The sequence below is a fragment of the Pseudochaenichthys georgianus genome, chromosome 4, assembly GCF_902827115.2.
Source record: "Pseudochaenichthys georgianus chromosome 4, fPseGeo1.2, whole genome shotgun sequence".
In the NCBI taxonomy this organism is placed as follows: Eukaryota; Metazoa; Chordata; class Actinopteri; order Perciformes; family Channichthyidae; genus Pseudochaenichthys; species Pseudochaenichthys georgianus.
The window spans coordinates 40219631-40238166 of record NC_047506.1 but is presented as its reverse complement, the minus strand read 5'-3'; the positions used below and the strand labels follow the sequence as shown (position 1 = coordinate 40238166).

The 18536-nt window shown below is 38.5% G+C and overlaps 1 protein-coding gene across 4 annotated transcripts in view; it reads left to right on the top strand.

Moving 5' to 3' along the window:
- The window catches only part of ect2 (epithelial cell transforming 2), an 80887-nt gene extending 63204 nt beyond the window's left edge, over positions 1–17683 (top strand). For 3 of the 4 annotated variants that reach the window (XM_071203011.1, XM_034081929.2, XM_034081928.2), the window contains 3 exons: positions 7066–7194; positions 10003–10528; positions 16476–16566. In XM_071203011.1, coding sequence (XP_071059112.1) covers positions 7066–7194; positions 10003–10497 — 624 coding nt within the window. In that variant the 3' untranslated portion in view covers positions 10498–10528; positions 16476–16566. Of the gene's footprint in view, positions 1–7065; positions 7195–10002; positions 10529–16475 lie in introns of all 4 variants that reach the window. The other variant, XM_034081930.1, reaches the window with a different exon arrangement.
- Positions 17684–18536: the final 853 nt, after the last annotated feature.

The following is an 18536-nucleotide window of genomic DNA, read 5'->3' as shown; positions in this document are numbered from 1 at the left end:
ATATAGTATCATCACTGAGTTATCCGGATTCGCGACAGGGGAAACAAATACAGACATCACAACACATACCTTTACGGAGCTTCTAGGGATATCGTCGCACCGTAACTGTCAATCTGATCAAAAGACGTGTTCAAAGGCATTAAAACCAGAAAAAACGCGGCTGAATCGGTAAATCCATAGGTATTTAACGTCTCTGTATAAAAAAAATGATTTCATTTATAATCCATAATTCCATTTTTATGTACAAATCGGAGAGCAAATGTTAGCTGCTAATGGTAGCCACCAGAGTGGCTGCTGCTTCCAGTCTAGGCTATGTGGCAGTCTCACACACACACACATTACCAAATAAGGACTATGTGGGAGTTCCCCTCGATACCATTGGCTCCGACGGTCAGAAAGAGATGTCACATGTCAAAATCCAGCAAGGGCGGCCAGAGATATGGAAAATTCACCCAAATGGCCCCAGAAGAGGTTTTTTTTTTGCTAAATCTGTCTAAAAAGGTCAGATATCACTTGTTTTGCATCAATCTTGATACAGGGTACTTATTATATGTTGTACTTTGGATTCCTAAAGCTTTTAGTCTACTAACCCATCATCCAAGGTTAGTTTTCACTATAAGTACAACATATTTTTGGAAACGGACACTATAATTTACAGTTTTTTACCATGTTCAATCTGAATTTTCTTTAAAATAAAAAACATCTATATTGAATCTGACTTTTCTACAACCTACTCACAGGTTTATCATTACTTTGAGAAAAAAGATTATTAATTTAACCCTTTTTAGAAGGGAAGATATGGTCATTTGTTCTGGGAATGTCATTTTCGAGCCTGAAACCTGAAAAACAGGCTCGGGATTTAACAGGTTAATAATTGTAATATACACACATCTTATTGTGAGGTTGATTTCACATACACTACTTCGACGTTAGCTAAATAGAAAATAGCATGGATAATTTACAAAGGCTTTAAAAACACAGCAGGAGCCCAAGACAATCATAAAACTTGTCATTATTTCAGCACAGTTCAATTGGTTTTATTTTCATAAACGGTTATCAACCGTTAGTGCCAAAGCAGTTGGCTATAATATATTAATTACTGCTGTAGACTACAACCACTACTTGTTTAGCTAGAATAAACTCAACAAAGCTAGTGTTAGCTGGCTAACTGACGTTATTTTGCCGCTAAACTGCACGATATAAAACGGTGGTCTTCAAAGCGGATTTAATCCTCAATCACAATAATAATATTCAAAGTAATACTGGGCAAGTAATGGGCAAAACTTACCGTTGATTGACGCGCCATGTCAGCGGACTGGTAGCGACACGAACCGTTAGCCCCCAGGTGAAAATTACTTTTGCGACACATTTATCGCAAGAAGTGTAGCAAAAGTCAAGGCCGCAGATTCGTCGATTTATACTGCCACAGAGCAGATTCGTCAAGTTGTAATGACTGATTTGAGAGGTTGTAATAACCAAGTTGCAGTTGTAATGGAAAATATATTTTTAAAAAAAAATTATTTTCCTGCAAGTGAACATTTCATCACTAAGTTCATTTTTTTTCTACAAGCTACAAAACTTTTTTTCTTCTTCTGTGACTTCAAATTTGGTTCACAGTTACGTGGATATTTTTTACAAGTGTACATTTGGTTCACAGTTATGTGGATATGTATAAGTGTGAATGTATGTACACACAAGCTCAGTTTTTTTTTTCTGCAAGTGCTCACATCAGGTTTTACACGCTCTCGCATTTTGCACCATATCTACCTTCATACATAACTGTATCCTTACATTTTACATTCACTCAGTTATAATGTGGTAGTTATACGTAGTTTGTTTTAAATTATTATAATTATCATATTATATAGTACATATTTCTTAATTTAAACTCCAGTTTATATGAATATGTTTGGTGTGTTTTTTAGGTATATTTGTTATTGACAAGAGTAAACGCTTTTATTTTGAAGGCAGTTTTTACAGGCCTCTACCGTACAGTAATGCATAGGATATTCGCGCACCGCAATACAACGTGCGGGCTGGCTTGACTGTTTTTTCCGAAGTGGGGGCTGGCTTGACCACAGGCTGTAGTGTTTACCCAGTGTTTCCTGACATGAAACGTTTTATTTCCCGTTGCTATGTGTTTTTAACATATATTAAAAAACGGGGACAGTTTCAACCGGGGACAGGGCAATGCAAACGGGGACTGTCCCCGGAAAACGGGGACGTCTGGTCACCCTATGTTAAGATTCCATGGAATATAACAAAGGATTTCTGAAATAAATTACATATTCCACCTTTTAAAAGGCAAAGAAAGCGGAGGAATCGGCACATGAGACATGTATCACAGACCACTGGACATCAGTAAAAAATATCACTTTCTTGGTATAAAGACGAAACTGCACTTGTTATTCAGGTGTGGTGAAAACAGAGAAAAGGCATTTTGTTGAACCATGCGTTTTTTTTAATTAATTTTGTTAAAGTTGCACAGGAGTGGGCAAGAGCGGACAGGGTCGCTGTTGGAACAGATAGTGCTTGCAATAGGATAGCAGCAGATATAATATGCCTTGTCTGTGTTAGACCAGTGGTTCTCAACTGGTTTGTCGCGACCCACTTTTGGGTCGTGGACCCATTTCGAGTGGGTCGCAGATGTGTGAGTGAAGAGAAAAAAAGTATTTTTTTACTTTTATTTTCAAGGCACGATTTTCTAACAATGTGCGTTGGACTGGAAGTACCGGAGATCAAAGAATCTCCTGGGGGAGTCTGAGAATCCCCCCAGACCCCCCTTCTGCGGTTGGGTTTTCAGCATGTGTTATACAGTTCAGCTTTGATTCCATCGTCTCATTAAACCTTTTTTAAAAGCATACTTTAGTTCTGTGAAGGGATATGAGGGATATATGCACTGTACTTCACTTTAATTAATATTGTATGCTGAAAAGCGTATGTATTACAGCATGATTTTTTTTTTTGTTGAATAGTTTTCAGTGGTTCAAATTTCGGTTCGCGATTTATTGTCAAAGGAAAAAGTGGGTCCCGAGGCCTGACCAGTTGAGAACCACTGTGTTAGACAGAGGGAAATCACAGCGGCTTTCTGTGTCAACGGCTTTGTTGTAGCTTTAGCTAAGTGTAAGAAAATGGTCGACTCCATGCCAAAAATTCCGGAATCATGTTATAATAAAATAAAAAGCCTTCTGATTTCTCTTACTAATTTGTCATGCATTTCTTTATTACAACACCACACATGTTTGAGTTATTGTTTTAAAGTAGTATTTAAACTTGAGATTGATCATTACAAATCACAGATTATTATTGTGATTAATGCAATAACATTTGTAATTCAATTGACAGCACTACAAATTACCGAGAACAACAACATAGTATGTTTATACATTTTAGACTGTCAGTCCTTCTACCAATTTGTTTTACTACTACTACTACTCATCCCAGATAATAATAAAAGCACTACAGATGGCAAGATGTTTTGCCTCTTATAAAAAAAACTTTGACAGATACTGAACATTTTCAGTAAGTTTCACAAAAGCTAATAGCAGAAGGTAAGATAGCAGTAAAACGTGTTTTTAAAAGGCACAGAGACATTACAAGGCTACATTTGTTCTACCTGACGCAGTCATTACATGGCGTCAGGTTTTTTATTGCATTCCTGACTTTTCAAATACTTCTGTGATAAAACAAAAATGACAACAGTTTCTCAAACTCAAATGACAATAATTTAAACTTCACCCCACATTTAAATAAACGGACAAAAAAATCGAACAGTAAAATTGTAATGCACACCTGATAAAGTGGCTTGCATAAATTGCCAATTTAGTGTGATCAAGATTTTGTGGTATCGACAAGTTTGTTTTATTTTTGGTAACAAAAAATGCCAAGATTATGTTTGTGGTATTTTAGAAACAATATCACTCTTAAAAATGTAGTTAAGCAGAGAGCACTGTCAAGTAATTTTCCACATCCAAGAAAAGATAATATGCAGTGAGCCAGTCCGAAAAGAACCCTGCCATATTGTCCTGCCTATTACACAGCTTCTGACTAAATAAATCAATAAATTGACATAGCACATTTCTGCTTCCTAATTGTCCAGGTCTGTTCACATTTTCTTTACCATTAATAAGCCTTCAAACATGACCAGAGCCCATACTATGGATGGGTATCGTTACGATGTTAACGGTACTACTACTCTTACCGATACTGCTTATCAATCTTATTTTATGTATAGAGTGGATTCTGGGCTCCTAGCACACATAACATCCCTGCAGTAAGTAACTATGTAGATGTACTAAATTACTGTGCTTAAGTACATTTTGGGATACTTGTACTTTACTGAAGTATTTCAAGTTTTGCTACTTTGAACTTCGACTCCACTACAATTCAGAGTAGGGCTGTGCAATTTAATCGATCCTGCGATATATATCGATATTTAGTTTTCCGAGAAAGTATCGATATTTCAGCCGCGGGTATCTATACATTAAGTCTGATAACTGTGTTCGTTATACTCGCGTCCAGGAGAGAAGCTTTAAAAAGGAGACTAATTGAGTCTCTGAGAAGGTTCAAATGTATACTTTAATTAATAAAAAGCGCGGTAATGTTACAAGCAGAAGATGGTTCAGTCAGAAAAACAGCTGTGTTCTGGCTCTCGTGAGCGAAGGGAAGAGAGCGAGCTCCACCTTTCCAGCTGTTAAATATCCTCTGCTGAATCCTCCCTGTGGGCCGGTTGGCGCTGCTGGGGATCGGCCCTCCACGTCTCCAATGTCCGTTGTTGCGCATTACAGAGGATTCAGACATTGCACATTAAATATAAAACTAAACGCCTTTTCTCCTCCTTATCTCTTTCATGACTTTTCATTTAATACATTTTAAACGCTGTAATCAATACTCCCACGTCTGTAAACAAACGTATTCAAATAAACTGTACCTTCATTTAATATTCAGCAATAATAATATCTTGACGTCTATAGTTGTAGTGTTGAAATCAGTAGGTTTCGGTGTGCAACACTCCGTGTCATATCGCTACTAAATTCACCTCTATAGGAAATTGTATATTAGCCACATGCTAAATGCTAACCGGAGATGAAGGATTTTCAGAATAAAAGCTCAACAACTGGTTGTGCACAACAACTTCTGGTTTTTCAGTATAAAACAGCATTTAAACTGACGGTATGTTTATGGTACTTTATGCCATCAAAACATTGATTTTAATTTCTAACAAGTCCCATTCAAATCCCCCGTGTTCGGCCACCTGCTGCACCTTTTAATTCTCCATTGTCCATTGTGATACTGCACTTTATGTACTTACGTTTCAAAGGCTTGTAAGCTAGTTTGCACTGTTTCAATAAATGAAACTAATTTTCTCACCACATCTTTTGATTCATTTTGTCCAGCATTTGCAAGCAGTAGACTCTCTGTCAAGAGCCATATATTGTATAATTGATGCTTTCAGTTTTCAGTTGAATTAATTCAATCCAAGTCAATGGAACACTCACAAGATGTCACCAAAATCCCACTGTCCCTTTAAAATCTTTCAGAAAATGATATAAGTGTATCGAATTATATCGTATCGAATCGTATCGTTGGCTGAATATCGTGATATATATCGTATCGTTGGCGGAATATCGTGTATCGTATCGTGAGATTAGTGTATCGCCACAGCCCTAATTCAGAGGTAAATATGGTACGTGTATTCGTTTATGGTACTATATTTATTAAATACCTTTGCAGATTTCGATTACTGATGTGAAATATAATCAAGTGTTAAATCAGACTTTAGTTCCACCTGGAGTAAATTCACAAGCTACCCTGCAGTCTACAAAGTCATTCAGACTAGCTGCACCTTTACCAGCTTTGATAACACTTTAATGATCAATCATTATAAAACATATCATATATATTATTCTGAAATGGACCAATCTGCACAACGACTACTTTGATGCTGATACTTTTGTACTTTTACTTGAGTAACATTTTGAATGCAGGACTTTTAATTCTAACAGAGTATTCCTATACTCTGGTACTTCTATATCACTCAAGTACAAGATCTGTGTACTGCTCCCACCTTACACGTAATTGGGCCTACAGAGCTTCAAGTTATGGCAGTCGCAAACTGGTAATTTCTCCCCCCCGCACACAGAGAGAGATCGCTCTTATGGAGTGAAGAGAGCAAAAATAATGACATTGCAAATTGGTTGGACAAAATGTGCAAGATAAAGTTTATGTCGAAATAATAAATATATTTATTTTTAATTGCTCCAGTACCGATAACATGAGAGCTTATAGACACCACGATCTTTAAAGAAGTAGCCCCGGGGCCCACTTAATACCGGGTTTAGTTACCAGTCCCTAGCCCAAACCGTGGCCGTTTCTCAATGTCGAGTAAACCTGCTGCAGAGCCACTATTTCAAGTATACTACGTCATCGAGTGGCGCCGAAGGAATGCATGTTAAATGCCCAGCATTCGGTGCCGTAGTATACTTGAAATAGTGGCTCTGCAGCAGGTATTCTCGACATTGAGAAACGGCCCATGTTCCCTTTGGTGTATACTTCCTGTCTGTCTTCTTCTGCTGTTCCCTTTGGTGTTCACTTCCTGTCTGTTGTCTTCTTTTGTTCGCTTTAGTGTTTAAGTCCTGTTTGTCTTCTTCTGCTGTTCCCTTTAGCTTTCACTTCCTGTCTGTCTTCCTCTGCTGTTTCCTTCGGTGTTTACTTCCTGTCTGTCTTCTGATGTTTCATTTAGTGTTTGCTTCCGGTTTGTCTTCTGCTGATTTCTCTGGCGTCCAGCTCTATTTGTTTTGTAACCCGTTGACTTTTCACTCTATTCTTGTTCTTCTCTTTTTCTTTACCTTGCTTAGGACGGTTAAGCCAGCATAAATACAGCGTTTTGTGTTCTTCACAAATATAAAAAAATTAATATTCAAAAAGTATCCCAGTTTTGGCCACAACTGATGGTTAATTGATCTAAATGGACAAATTGACCATCAGAATCCAGTATTCAACTAACCCGTCGAATATTTAAATACAATACGCATTGCTAATATTCTGTGTGTATCTGTGTTCTAGGTGACGAGGGCGTTTTCCTTCACTAAGACCCCCAAGCGTGTGATCCAGAGGGCGTTCATGGCCAACAACACTCCTGATGAGAAAAGGCTGAGTTGTGAAAACCGCATCGGCAGCAGCGCCACTCTGTCTGTAAGTATTTCTGTTACATGAACGATAAGACACGATGCTCTCTCATGTCCAAGTTCATAGTGATTGAAAGTCTTCTTTAATTTCCTTTTTCTTTTATGATCAACATCATAACACAATTATTAGAAGGTTTTAATCTATTCGAAGTATCTTTCCGTATATCTGTTCCTAACTTAATTTCTACTCTTTCTATCTTTGCTGAGTAACCAGGCGATTGATCACTCGGTCAATCGATGATGAACCAGCTTTTAGTGAGTCTTGGTTGTTTTGATCCGGCTTAATAAAAAGAAGGAAAAAGGCTTGTGCGCTTAAGCATTTCAGGACTGTTATTTATTTTTTATTTTAGCAATTTACATCCTTTTTTTCATACTTTTCTAAATACTATCGGTTAACCTGTTAAGCCCTGAGCCTGTTTTTCAGGCCTCAGGCTCAAAAATTACATTCCCAGAACAAATGAATAATATTTTTTCTCAAAGCAATGATAAACCTGTGAGTTGAATGTAGAAAAGTCAGAATCAATATAACATTTTTTTATTTTAAAGTAAGTTCAGATTGAACATAGTAAAAAAAAAAAGTAAATTATAGTGTCTTTCCAAAAAAAAAACATTACTCCGTGAAAACCACCCTTGAATGATGGGATAGTAGACTAAAAGCTTTAGGAATCCAAACTATAACATATAAGTACCCTGTATAAAAATGTATGCAAAACAAGTTAAATTTGACCTTTTTAGAGAGATTTAGAGGAAATAAACCACTTCTTGGGTCATTTGGGTGCATTTTCCACATCTCTAGCCCCCCTCGGTCGATTTTGATGATTGACACCACTTTTGAACCGTTAGAGCCAATAGAATCGATGGGAAGTTCCTCAAATCCATCTAAACATTACCCATTGGTGAATGAGTGATGTGTTGCCAGAATGCCCAAAACCGGAAGCTGGGTTGTAGCTCTAATAGTGCTAATAACAGCTAATATGAAATCTCAGTTTTTGACAAAAATAGAATGATGTTATATCAGTAATAATTTCAAAGTGACACAGAGACATTGGATTAACCTTCAGCAGCATTCTATGCGTTTTAATGCCATTGAACACAACTTTTGATCAGAAAACAGCAACGATAAGACTTATTTTCCCGTAAAGTCCCGTAAAGCTACGTTGTGTGATGTCTGGGTTTGCTTCCCCTGCCGTGAGTTTTGATCGCTCAGTGATGATACTTATACCCCTAGCATATGTGGAATCTCAGCTTGCTAGCTAGTATATTGTTTGTAATAAAGTATTTCTACCGTGAGTTCTGTTCTAAGTGCGTTAGCATTTTTTCGCTTATTGCTAATTAAGAGGCTCGGCGTTAGAGTTGTGTTTTGTTTAACTAAAAATTGTTCATATCGTCAGTTAGCTGAGTTTCTTCCCGTTAAGTGGGTATGACACATTAATAGGTTGTTAAATATTAAGAAACCCTGAGACTAGGGCTGCTCGATTATGGCAAAAATCATAATCTCGATTATTTGGGTCAATAATTGTAATTGCGATTATTAAATGCGATTATTCATTGACTTTGAAAACATTCATTTATTGTACTATAAAACAAATACAAATAATAATTTGAACTTTTTAACTGTTGAATAATACGTTCAGGATAATCAACTGAAAAACCAATATAAAATAAATTATACATTCATATCTACATTTAAATAAATAATATCAAAATAATAAATACCAATACACAAGATCAACAAACATGTTGCAGTGCACTGTCACAACCTGAAAACTCCTTAACGTATAGCCAACATTTTGGTAAAACATATTCAACATATTCCACTCCGTTAAACATTAAAGGCTGGCCCACCGTCATGGTCCAGAAGTAACAGGAAATAAATGTTGAACTACAATCTAAGACCAAATAAAAATGTTTTAGTCACCATGGCAAATGCTGGTAGGGCTGCTCATGTCATCTCTTAAAAATGTTTTGCTAGAAACTAGGGCTGCTCGATTATGGCAAAAATCATAATCTCGATTATTTTGGTCAATAATTGATATCACGATTATTAAAAATGATTATCCATTTACTTTGAAAACATCATTTCTTTTTAACAGTATGTTTTTAACAGTTGATTACCCTGAACTTTAAGTATAACTCAACTGAAAAACCAATTAAAATTAATTAAAAAAAAGAGAAAAGAAAAACAATTATTAAAAAAAAATGACCGTTATATTTCGATTACGTTGTTTTCGTAATCGTTGTAAGCCATAATCGTAATTAAGGCAGAGGTGGCCAATAAAATGCAGAGACGTGCAACAAAATCTCTGGCCTATTTGAGCTTAAGTTGCTAAATTAACTGATATTTGTCAAAATTGGTCTTTGAATTTAGCTTCAGTAAAACGGGAAGCATTCTTTATTATGTTTCCCCTCTAGCACTTCTTCATTACAAACAGAGTAGTTGAGTAGTTGAGTGACAGCTATAAATACTGCATCCAACCAAAAACCCTAAGGGTTTACGTTTTAGAACTTTCTTTAAAGTCTGTGTTTAACAATTTAACAGGGTAGGGCAGGTTTTGCATTTTCCTTTTAGAAATACATTATTGGCCCATCAAGATGTATTTCCATAATTACATTTCCCCCCCCCCCCTGCTTTGCTCAAACATAAAGCTTTAATTAATCTTTCTCTCCTTTGCCTCTTATTCCTTTTTTTAAAGCAGTAATTTCTGTCTTTTATTTAAAGGATATACTTTCTCTTTTAATTGTAGCATGTATATTCTCTGCATGTCTCATGTGTAAATGCCTGCTCCATGTTTCTCCCTTCTGTCATGTGCTCTAGATGTGTCGCTCTACCTCCACGTTCAGTTTGAGCGATTCTGCCAAGAGCAGTGCAGTGGTGCAGCGCTCGAACTCCCTGGACCACCCTCTCGTCAGAGCCAGGGTCCCCATCTGTATCTGTACCCCCTGCAGCCCAGCACATAGCCCCGTCCGTAATGCTGCCCCTGATAGCAGCCAAAGTCCCAAGTTTGACCCGAGTACCAGAGAATCCAGGTCCATTCTCCATGCTCCATTATCCCGACCAGCACAAGCTCAGTTAGCCCGCTCCCCTTCCCGACAGTCTTCTTCAGTACGCCCAACCTCCGCTTCCATTCCCGCTGTCCCAAACTCCCGCCCAAAGTCTAGCCAGCTTGTGTACAGACACCTCCCCTCCGTAGGGTTCCAGCCTATGTTCCCAACTCAGCAGCCCATTTATGTCAAAGGTAGGGAACCCCAAGCCCCCCTGGACCCATGCAAGGCTACCATGACCAGTCCTCGCAGGGAGACTCTGCTCTAAACCAGCGCTAAACCCAACTCTGGACTCTGATGTGAGCAAACATAATTCTGGTGTAGGGGTGCACCAATAAAACATTTTTAATTTAAAATTAATCATTTCTACCTACTCTGTATGTTGGCCTTTTTAACATCCAATCACCATAGGGTGCCAACCCTGTCCCAAATCAACCCTGAGAAGCTTAGACCCTATGATTAGATTAATAATGGTCTAGATAAGAGGGGGTTAGAACATGTTGTAGGGCTTCTCCCCATTTGAGATCAGGTTCATTCATTCAGGGCATTTTAAGGGTTGATTTGGAATATGGCTGCTCCTTGGAATCACACGGGTGACTAATGGTCGATGGTAGCTGGGAATGTTCACTAAGTGGTTGCTATTAATATTGTGATGTATTCAGAATGGTGTAAACGAGTTGGTGTAGAGCTGGGACATAAAAGAGATTTCATACGGGTTGAGTCCTGTTTTCTTCAGGGGGAGGGAGGCTGGTGCTGACAGGTCATGCAGTATTTGTACCACCTTTAACTGCTTTTTGCAGATCTGGAACTAGAACCTAGTTTGTGCGAACCTTTTCACCCCTGCTAGAGAGGTGGTACTTTCCTGGGGAGGAAATGGTTCGTGGGTGTGTCGGCCACACTATCAATTTCTGATTGGCTGCGCAAATTCCAAACCACGCCCCTTGCTACCATTTTATTTGCTCACCTTAGCATTATTAGCATTAGCCCAGCGCACCAACGTAGAGAGACTAACTGGGAGCGGTGGAGTGATTAGGAGGTGTCTGCGCTTCTGGCGATTTACTCAGAAGACGCTACCCAGCAGCTTCTACTGAAGCCAGTCCCCAACTCCGGGGACTTCCGGCCGGGGACTTCGGGTTGCAGTATACGCAGTGATGTTGTTTGCGGCCTGCCAGTAAACCCGAAGAAGAAGAAGTGACGTCAGCGGCTTCATTTGCATAATCCTCCCCCAGGGACTTATTCCGGTGTGAACGCGATCTACAGGACAGTTCCAGGGACTAAAGAGTTCGGGGGGGACTAAGTACCGCAAAGTACTTGTTGTGAAAGCGGCTATCGGCTCCCTCGACAAAAAGCTATACATTCAAAATATCAAAGGAACCAAGCTCTGATGTTGACACCCGTTTAGAATAATGACATGTTTTGGTCGCAAGGTTATCCTCCGCACATTAACACTACCTCAATAATGATTGAATCAAAGGACAATCTTCCGAAGTAAATAGACAACTTTAGGCTATAAACGAACTACACAGTCACAACATCGCTAAGCTAAATGTGGCTAATGTTTGGTGTGGTGAAGTTTAGTTATCTAATTTATACACATTAAAATGAAATGTAATGTAATATTGAAGCTTCGGACATTCACCAGTGGGGTATTTACTGACATTTTATCTCGTAAAGCAGGGGTGTCAAACTCAATTTCATTGCGGGCCACATTGGAAATATGATTGCACTCAAAGGGCCGGTTGTAACTTTAAGACTATATAAATATTTAATATATATAACATTATATATTATATTACAGTATTGCCTCTGCATTGGATTATTATCGGATAGGGTAATAACTTCATAATTAACTACGTCTGAAAGCAGAAGTCTATGGCAAATAATTGCAAGTCTTTTCGGTGACAATGTCACAAAATGATTTAAAAAGAAAAGCGAAATTCTGGAAAACAAAGTGACATTTTGAGAAAAACTCAAATTCTGAGAAAAAAGGCATATTTTGAAAGAAAAACAGTCAAATTCAGATTTTTTTTTTTAACGGTCAAATTTGAGATGCATTGTGGGACATGTAGTTTATGGGCAACGTGCTTCTGTAAATCGACATTTAACCGTATAATAAACATATTATATTCTTTGCAAGCTCTTGTGTGCCACAGAAAATGATTTTATTGATAGAAAAGCTGCCTTTCATTCAGCATATTCAGGCAGCAGCCGATACACCAACACTGAAACACATGAGCACATACATACTACAGTTTAAAAAAGCAGAAATAAAATCTGAACTGACAGAAAATATTTTATGAACATATAGGTTCACCTACTGAATTAAAAACAGATCAAATTAAGCAAAGAAAGTGAAAACCATAAAGCAGATTCAGGCAGTAGGCGTATAGATGCACTCTTTGAGTATTAGCCTACAGAACAGTACATGCTCTTTTGAGTTTTTTCTCAAATTCTTGCTAGTAATCCCCAATTTTTAGAAATGTCAGTCATCTGATCAACTGTTCCAGTTACAGTCTTTGGTATCATGATAATGTAATCCCGTGACATATCATCCATTACTCCCCAACCCTATGAGCAATATATCAATATTGTAATATGAGACCTAATATCACAAGTGTGTTTTCCTGGTTTTTATACCTGCATTACTTTAAAGTGATGTTATTGTCAGAATCGACTTGTCTTTTGTCTCAACATGCCAAGTCATTACATCCACAAGACGATGATTATTATTATTATCTTATTTTAAAAATATTTTGGAAAGCTCCAATAGTTGATGCTACAATATCAGGGAAATGTCCATATTGTATTGGATACAAAATATTGTGGTATTTTATAGGGATGTAACGATACCAAAAACTCACGGTACGATAATATCGCGATAACAAGTCCACGGTACGGTATTTATCGAGATATATATATATATATATATATATATATATATATATTTTACTCGGAAAATGTTTCTTTATTAAATAATAAATCTGATTTGTACAGCATTTTAGTAGGATAGCAGTATTTTAAAGTGTCAAAAACAAAGTGACAGTAACAGACTGGAACAAGAAAACCAGTGTTTTTGTACATATAGTACTACCAAACAAAGTAGGCATTTTCTTTGTGCCACTGCATCTCACAAATAAACATTTAATAATCAGACCCTGCCAAAAAATAAATCAAGTTTCACTTTAGTTTTTCAAGTAACTCAACTCAAACTCACTAGTCACTCACTCAGCATCATCAGACAGGTTTTTAGGAATATGAGAATGTCCACATTTCCAGGTATTTATAAGCTGGGATGTTTGGGCATTTACAGTTGCAAGAAAAAGTATGTGAACCCTTTGGAATGACCTGGACTTCTGCATACATTGGTCATAAAATGTGCTCTGATCTTCATCTAAGTCACAACAACAGACAAACACAGTCTGCTTAAACTAATACCACACAAACAATGATATGTTTTTATTGAACACACCATGTAAACATTCACAGTGCAGGGTGGAAACAGTATGTGAACCCCTAGGCTAAAGACTTCTTCAAGAGCTACTTGGAGTCAGGAGTCAGCCAGCCTGGAGTCCAATCAATGAGACGAGATTGGAGGTGTTGGTTAAAGCTGCCCTGCCCTATAAAAAATACACACCGGTTTTGAATTAGCTATTCTCAAGAAGCATTGCCAGATGTGAACCATGCCTCGCTCAGAAGAGCTCTCAGAAGACCTACCATTAAGAACTGTTGACTTGCATAAAGCTGGAAAGGGTTACAAAAGTATCTCTGAAAGCCTTGATGGTCATCAGTCCACGGTGAGACAAGTTGTCTATACATGGAGACAGTTCAGCGCTGCTGCTACTCTCCCTAGGAGTGGCCGTCCTGTAAAGATGACTGCAAGAGCGCAGAATGCTCAATGAGGTGAAGAAGAGTCCTAGAGTGTCAGCGAGAGACTTAAAGAAATCTCTGGCACATGCTAACATCTCTGTTGACGAATCTACGATACGTAAAACACTGAACTAGAATGAAGTTCATGGAGGACACCACGGAGGAAGCCACTGCTGTCCAGAGAAAACATTGCTGCACGTTTGAAGTTTCGATGTTCTACGGCACGACTGGCAAAATATTCTGTGGACAGATGAAACCAAAGTTGAGTTGTTTGGAAGGAACACACAACGCTAGAGGTTTCTCAATACTCACATTTCCCCTCCTCGACTCCTATCCTCGACTCCCCTCCTCGAGACTTGGTGCCGCCCGCAGGAGATGCGAGCGGAGGACTGAGGAGGGGAACCGAGGAGAGAGGAGGGGAAGCAGCAGGCGGTTAGAGAAATGAGAACTCCTCTCCTCTGAGCGCTCATTTTAAAGAGACGTCCATTAATGATGACAGGAGGCAGCAGCCCTCTGTCTGATGGGCAGATGTGTTCATGATGACTTATATATTTACTTTGATTCATTCACAGTTCGGTGTCATGAGACAATAACAGGCTACATATGCGGACATATACACACACACACATATATTTATATAAATATATACAATTTCAGAATCAAACCAGTATGAGAGCACTCTCATAATAACGTAACACAATCAGAGACTGGATATATCCCCCCACCCCCTCTCTCTGGTCGTTGAAATGGGGAATTGAAATTACGGGCCAGAAGTTGTTCAAGTATTAAAAGTAAGCATAGGACACCAAATCAACTGAGACCCGTCTGTCCGCCGCATCTACGCACTGTACAACACACACCTACACACTGTACCACACACACACCTACACACTGTACAACACGCACCTACACACTGTACAACACACACACCTACTGCTCCTAAAGCATAATCAGGCTACAGCCGTTGTGTATTTTATTATGTGAAGCACTAAATGGTCTTAGATCATATCGACTCTTTGTTTGTAGATATCTACTAAACGACAGCATACAAATACAGAAAGTAATGTAGGCCTGTTATACTGAGTGATATATATATTATACACACTGCGCTGCTTTCTGCAGGACCTCACAGCTGTTCTCACTGTAAACATCGCGTTGCGATGAAAGCAGTTACTAATATAATATCCAAGGGATGCATGCAGAGCTGTCATTGGCTGAGATAAGTCCGGCCGTGGGTCACGCCTCCACCGTTCCCGGAAATGCATCCGTGGAGGATGCATCAGTGTCTCCTCGGTTATAGCTCCTCCAGAGAGCCTCCTCGATGCTCGGTCCTCGAAGTGTATTTAGAGAAATTAGATGTCCTTCAACATGGCGCGCTGAAATTCATTTCCGGGTCACTACCGGAGGACCGAGGAGGGGACATTTGAGTATTGAGAAACCTCTTATGTGTGGAGAATCCAAAGGGTTCACAACACTTTTTCTTGCAACTGTACAATATCCCCTGCTCTGGAAAAAACTCTCGCTTGGTACTGATGTTGCTGGGACAGCAGTGGTCGCGTTAACCGAATATTTTATTTTAGGTTTTGTTTTACGCTGTGCGCGCTCCCGCGAGGTGCATGCCCCCCCCCCGTTGACAGAGTTCACGAGCGTGCTCTCTCTCTCTGTTCAGACCCGACGGGTAATAAGGGATTATGACGGATATTTTACGAACCTGTCTGTCAAAATGACGGGCAGCGAAAAAGTCTAACGCCACCTCAGTGGGACGGAGAGATATGCTTTGGCCATGGGTGACAGCAGTGGGTCAAACTGCATTGTCTCTCCACCACTTCAAAAACAATACAGTTTTTGCCAAGAAGGTGAGGCTTATTGACAGAGATATAAATATACTTTTTTTTTTTTTTAAATTGCGGTAGATTTTGTCATTGTCACGACGGTATTGGGACGTTTTTTTACCGCGGTATTCGGTATATCGTTACATCGCTAGTATTTTATTAACTTCATATCAGCCATACCCATTTTATAAGTAAAGGTCATCAAACTGAATTTAGTTTTGAAAGTGCAATTTTAACGTACAGCCCTACTGCACACACACATGTAGTACATCAGGGGGAGTGGGTAGGATGTTAACAATGTACAGCATGGGGTATTAATGGCACTGTTTACCTTAGTTTTTAACACAAAAAAACTAACCTGTTTCTCGCTCCTTTACTGCTGATGTATTTTCCCTGATTGGACTTTGTTGATGTGTAGGAAGGCAGAATACATGTCAATATCAGTGATCCTCTAACAACACATGTGGGTATTAACATGTTCTTCTCAGCTGCCTCACACACACACACTGTTATTTCTCTTATGTGTTCCTCTGTTTCATATTTACAGGCTCGCCATTCCCCCTCCATGGTCAACCTGCATTCCATGTTTGAGAGGAAATACCACACCTTCAGCCGATCAACCACCCACCTCATCTGAGACACTGAGCACCAACAAGGGGCCACACACTCTCTTTTTGTATTCACTTCCTTTGCCTTTGACTGCCACTAATAGACCTGTGCGAGTCTAACTTGGTCAAAATTATCCAGCTACTGTTAAAGTGCTTCATAGCTTGGACGGAGAAGGGTTAGAACAATAGACCAATTGTTCATCTACCTGGAACGTACCATTCAGCTGGGAAAAATGTGCACCTTACAAGGCAGTTTGGTGCATCTTTCCAAACATGCACAACGCTGTCGCTAGCAGCTAACTGGAACGGTACGGCGCCATGCTACAGGCTTAATCTACTCTTAAATATGAAGGATGCTCTGCTTTTTATCTGTGTTTGTAATTGGATGACCTTGACACGTCTACTTTTTTTTTCTACATACTTCAACTGTCACGTCTTCGGTTAATACGTCATCTGTTCAGCTTCCAGTTTAGTTACCTTTTTTGCAGTGTTAACACTAACTATGGAGCAAGTAAACATCTCGTCTGTCGCTCTATACTTGTTTCATGTGCTTGGGGAAAGTTGGTTCACATTTAATCGTAGACGTTCAGGTATTTCTATTTAACAAATGCATGTTGTTAAGCTCTTTGTGTGTGTTGTGGTCTATTTAGTTACCATTTAAACCTCTCTTTCCTTTTTTGTGTTGTTTTTTTAATTACCTTACTCTGGAAGAGTCCTTTATAATAACTGACATTTAATGTTGTTTTATCGTAGTGGGGTAGACTTGATTTCACCTGATTTATATTATTACCCGTGATTGTAATTAACCTGCCTTTTAACATTTAATCTTGAGATTGTTTCCAGCTTTTATAAAGCTTCTATTTTAACATTTAAGAGATTCAGTTGAGAGGAATTCAAGTTCTTAAGCGCTAGTTCTCTTAACAGCCGTCCACGTTTTTAAATATCTTTTAACAAAGTATCTGTGTGTATGTCTAAGGAGTGCTGCGTCAGTGTACATATTTATTTTTTGAAGACTCTTTTTTTGTTTTATCACTTTCTATTTATTTTATTTTATAATTGTATGTCTGTTTTTTCTCTTATGCTGTATTCAAGCTACAGCTGTCTCCATTGGTGTAATCTTTATATTAAATGCACTTAAAAATGTAAATTCAGGTATCCCTTATTTTAGTTTTACTTCTGTGTGTGTGTCTTTTATCACCAAACCAATATAGAAATATAAATTCCATAAATGTGTAAGTGATTCGGTTTAATTATACCAAGTCCAAGACATTAATATGATATAAGTAACTATGTATCGCTTATTACACGGTTATTACACAGATACATACTAAATAATCTGAATACTTTACAATATAGATTTAAGAATGATCAAATTGCATGAGCTAGGAAAGAATTGTCCGCTCCACTGTGTACCAACGGCTTTCTTTTACGCTAACCAGTCTTTAAACGGAGTCCATACCGTGTTCCCATCAATGTTTCCTTCCTGTCTGTCTTCTTCTGCTGTTCGCTTTAGCATTACCTCCTGTCTGACATTTTCTGTTGATTTCTCTGATGGTCATTGGTTTTAACGTCTTTTCTTTTCTGGGGACATTTTAGCAATCGTTAATCCAAAGTTTTGTTCTCTCTACACATATTTAAACAATTAAAATTAGTATCAAAAAGTATTGGATGGTGTTTTCTGATTGGGAAAACTAATGTTTTTGTCCATAGCTTACATTTAACTTACCGGACTTCTTTCTGCGGATTGATATGAGTACGAATAGTCCCTTGATCCTCCTTAACAACGGTCTGCTATCAAGAATTTACAAACTCTGCCATGTCCAAATCGAAGATTCAGAATCGAGTATTCGACTCAAGGTAGTATGAGAAAAATAAAGAGCTTTTTGAACATTTAAGCATGGAGACATTCACTCAGCTTTTAGGTCTGTTTTTGGTCCCCACCACCTCCTGAGGTGAATATCTGTCTCCAAAACTGCCAAATGTGCCGTGATGTTTACCAG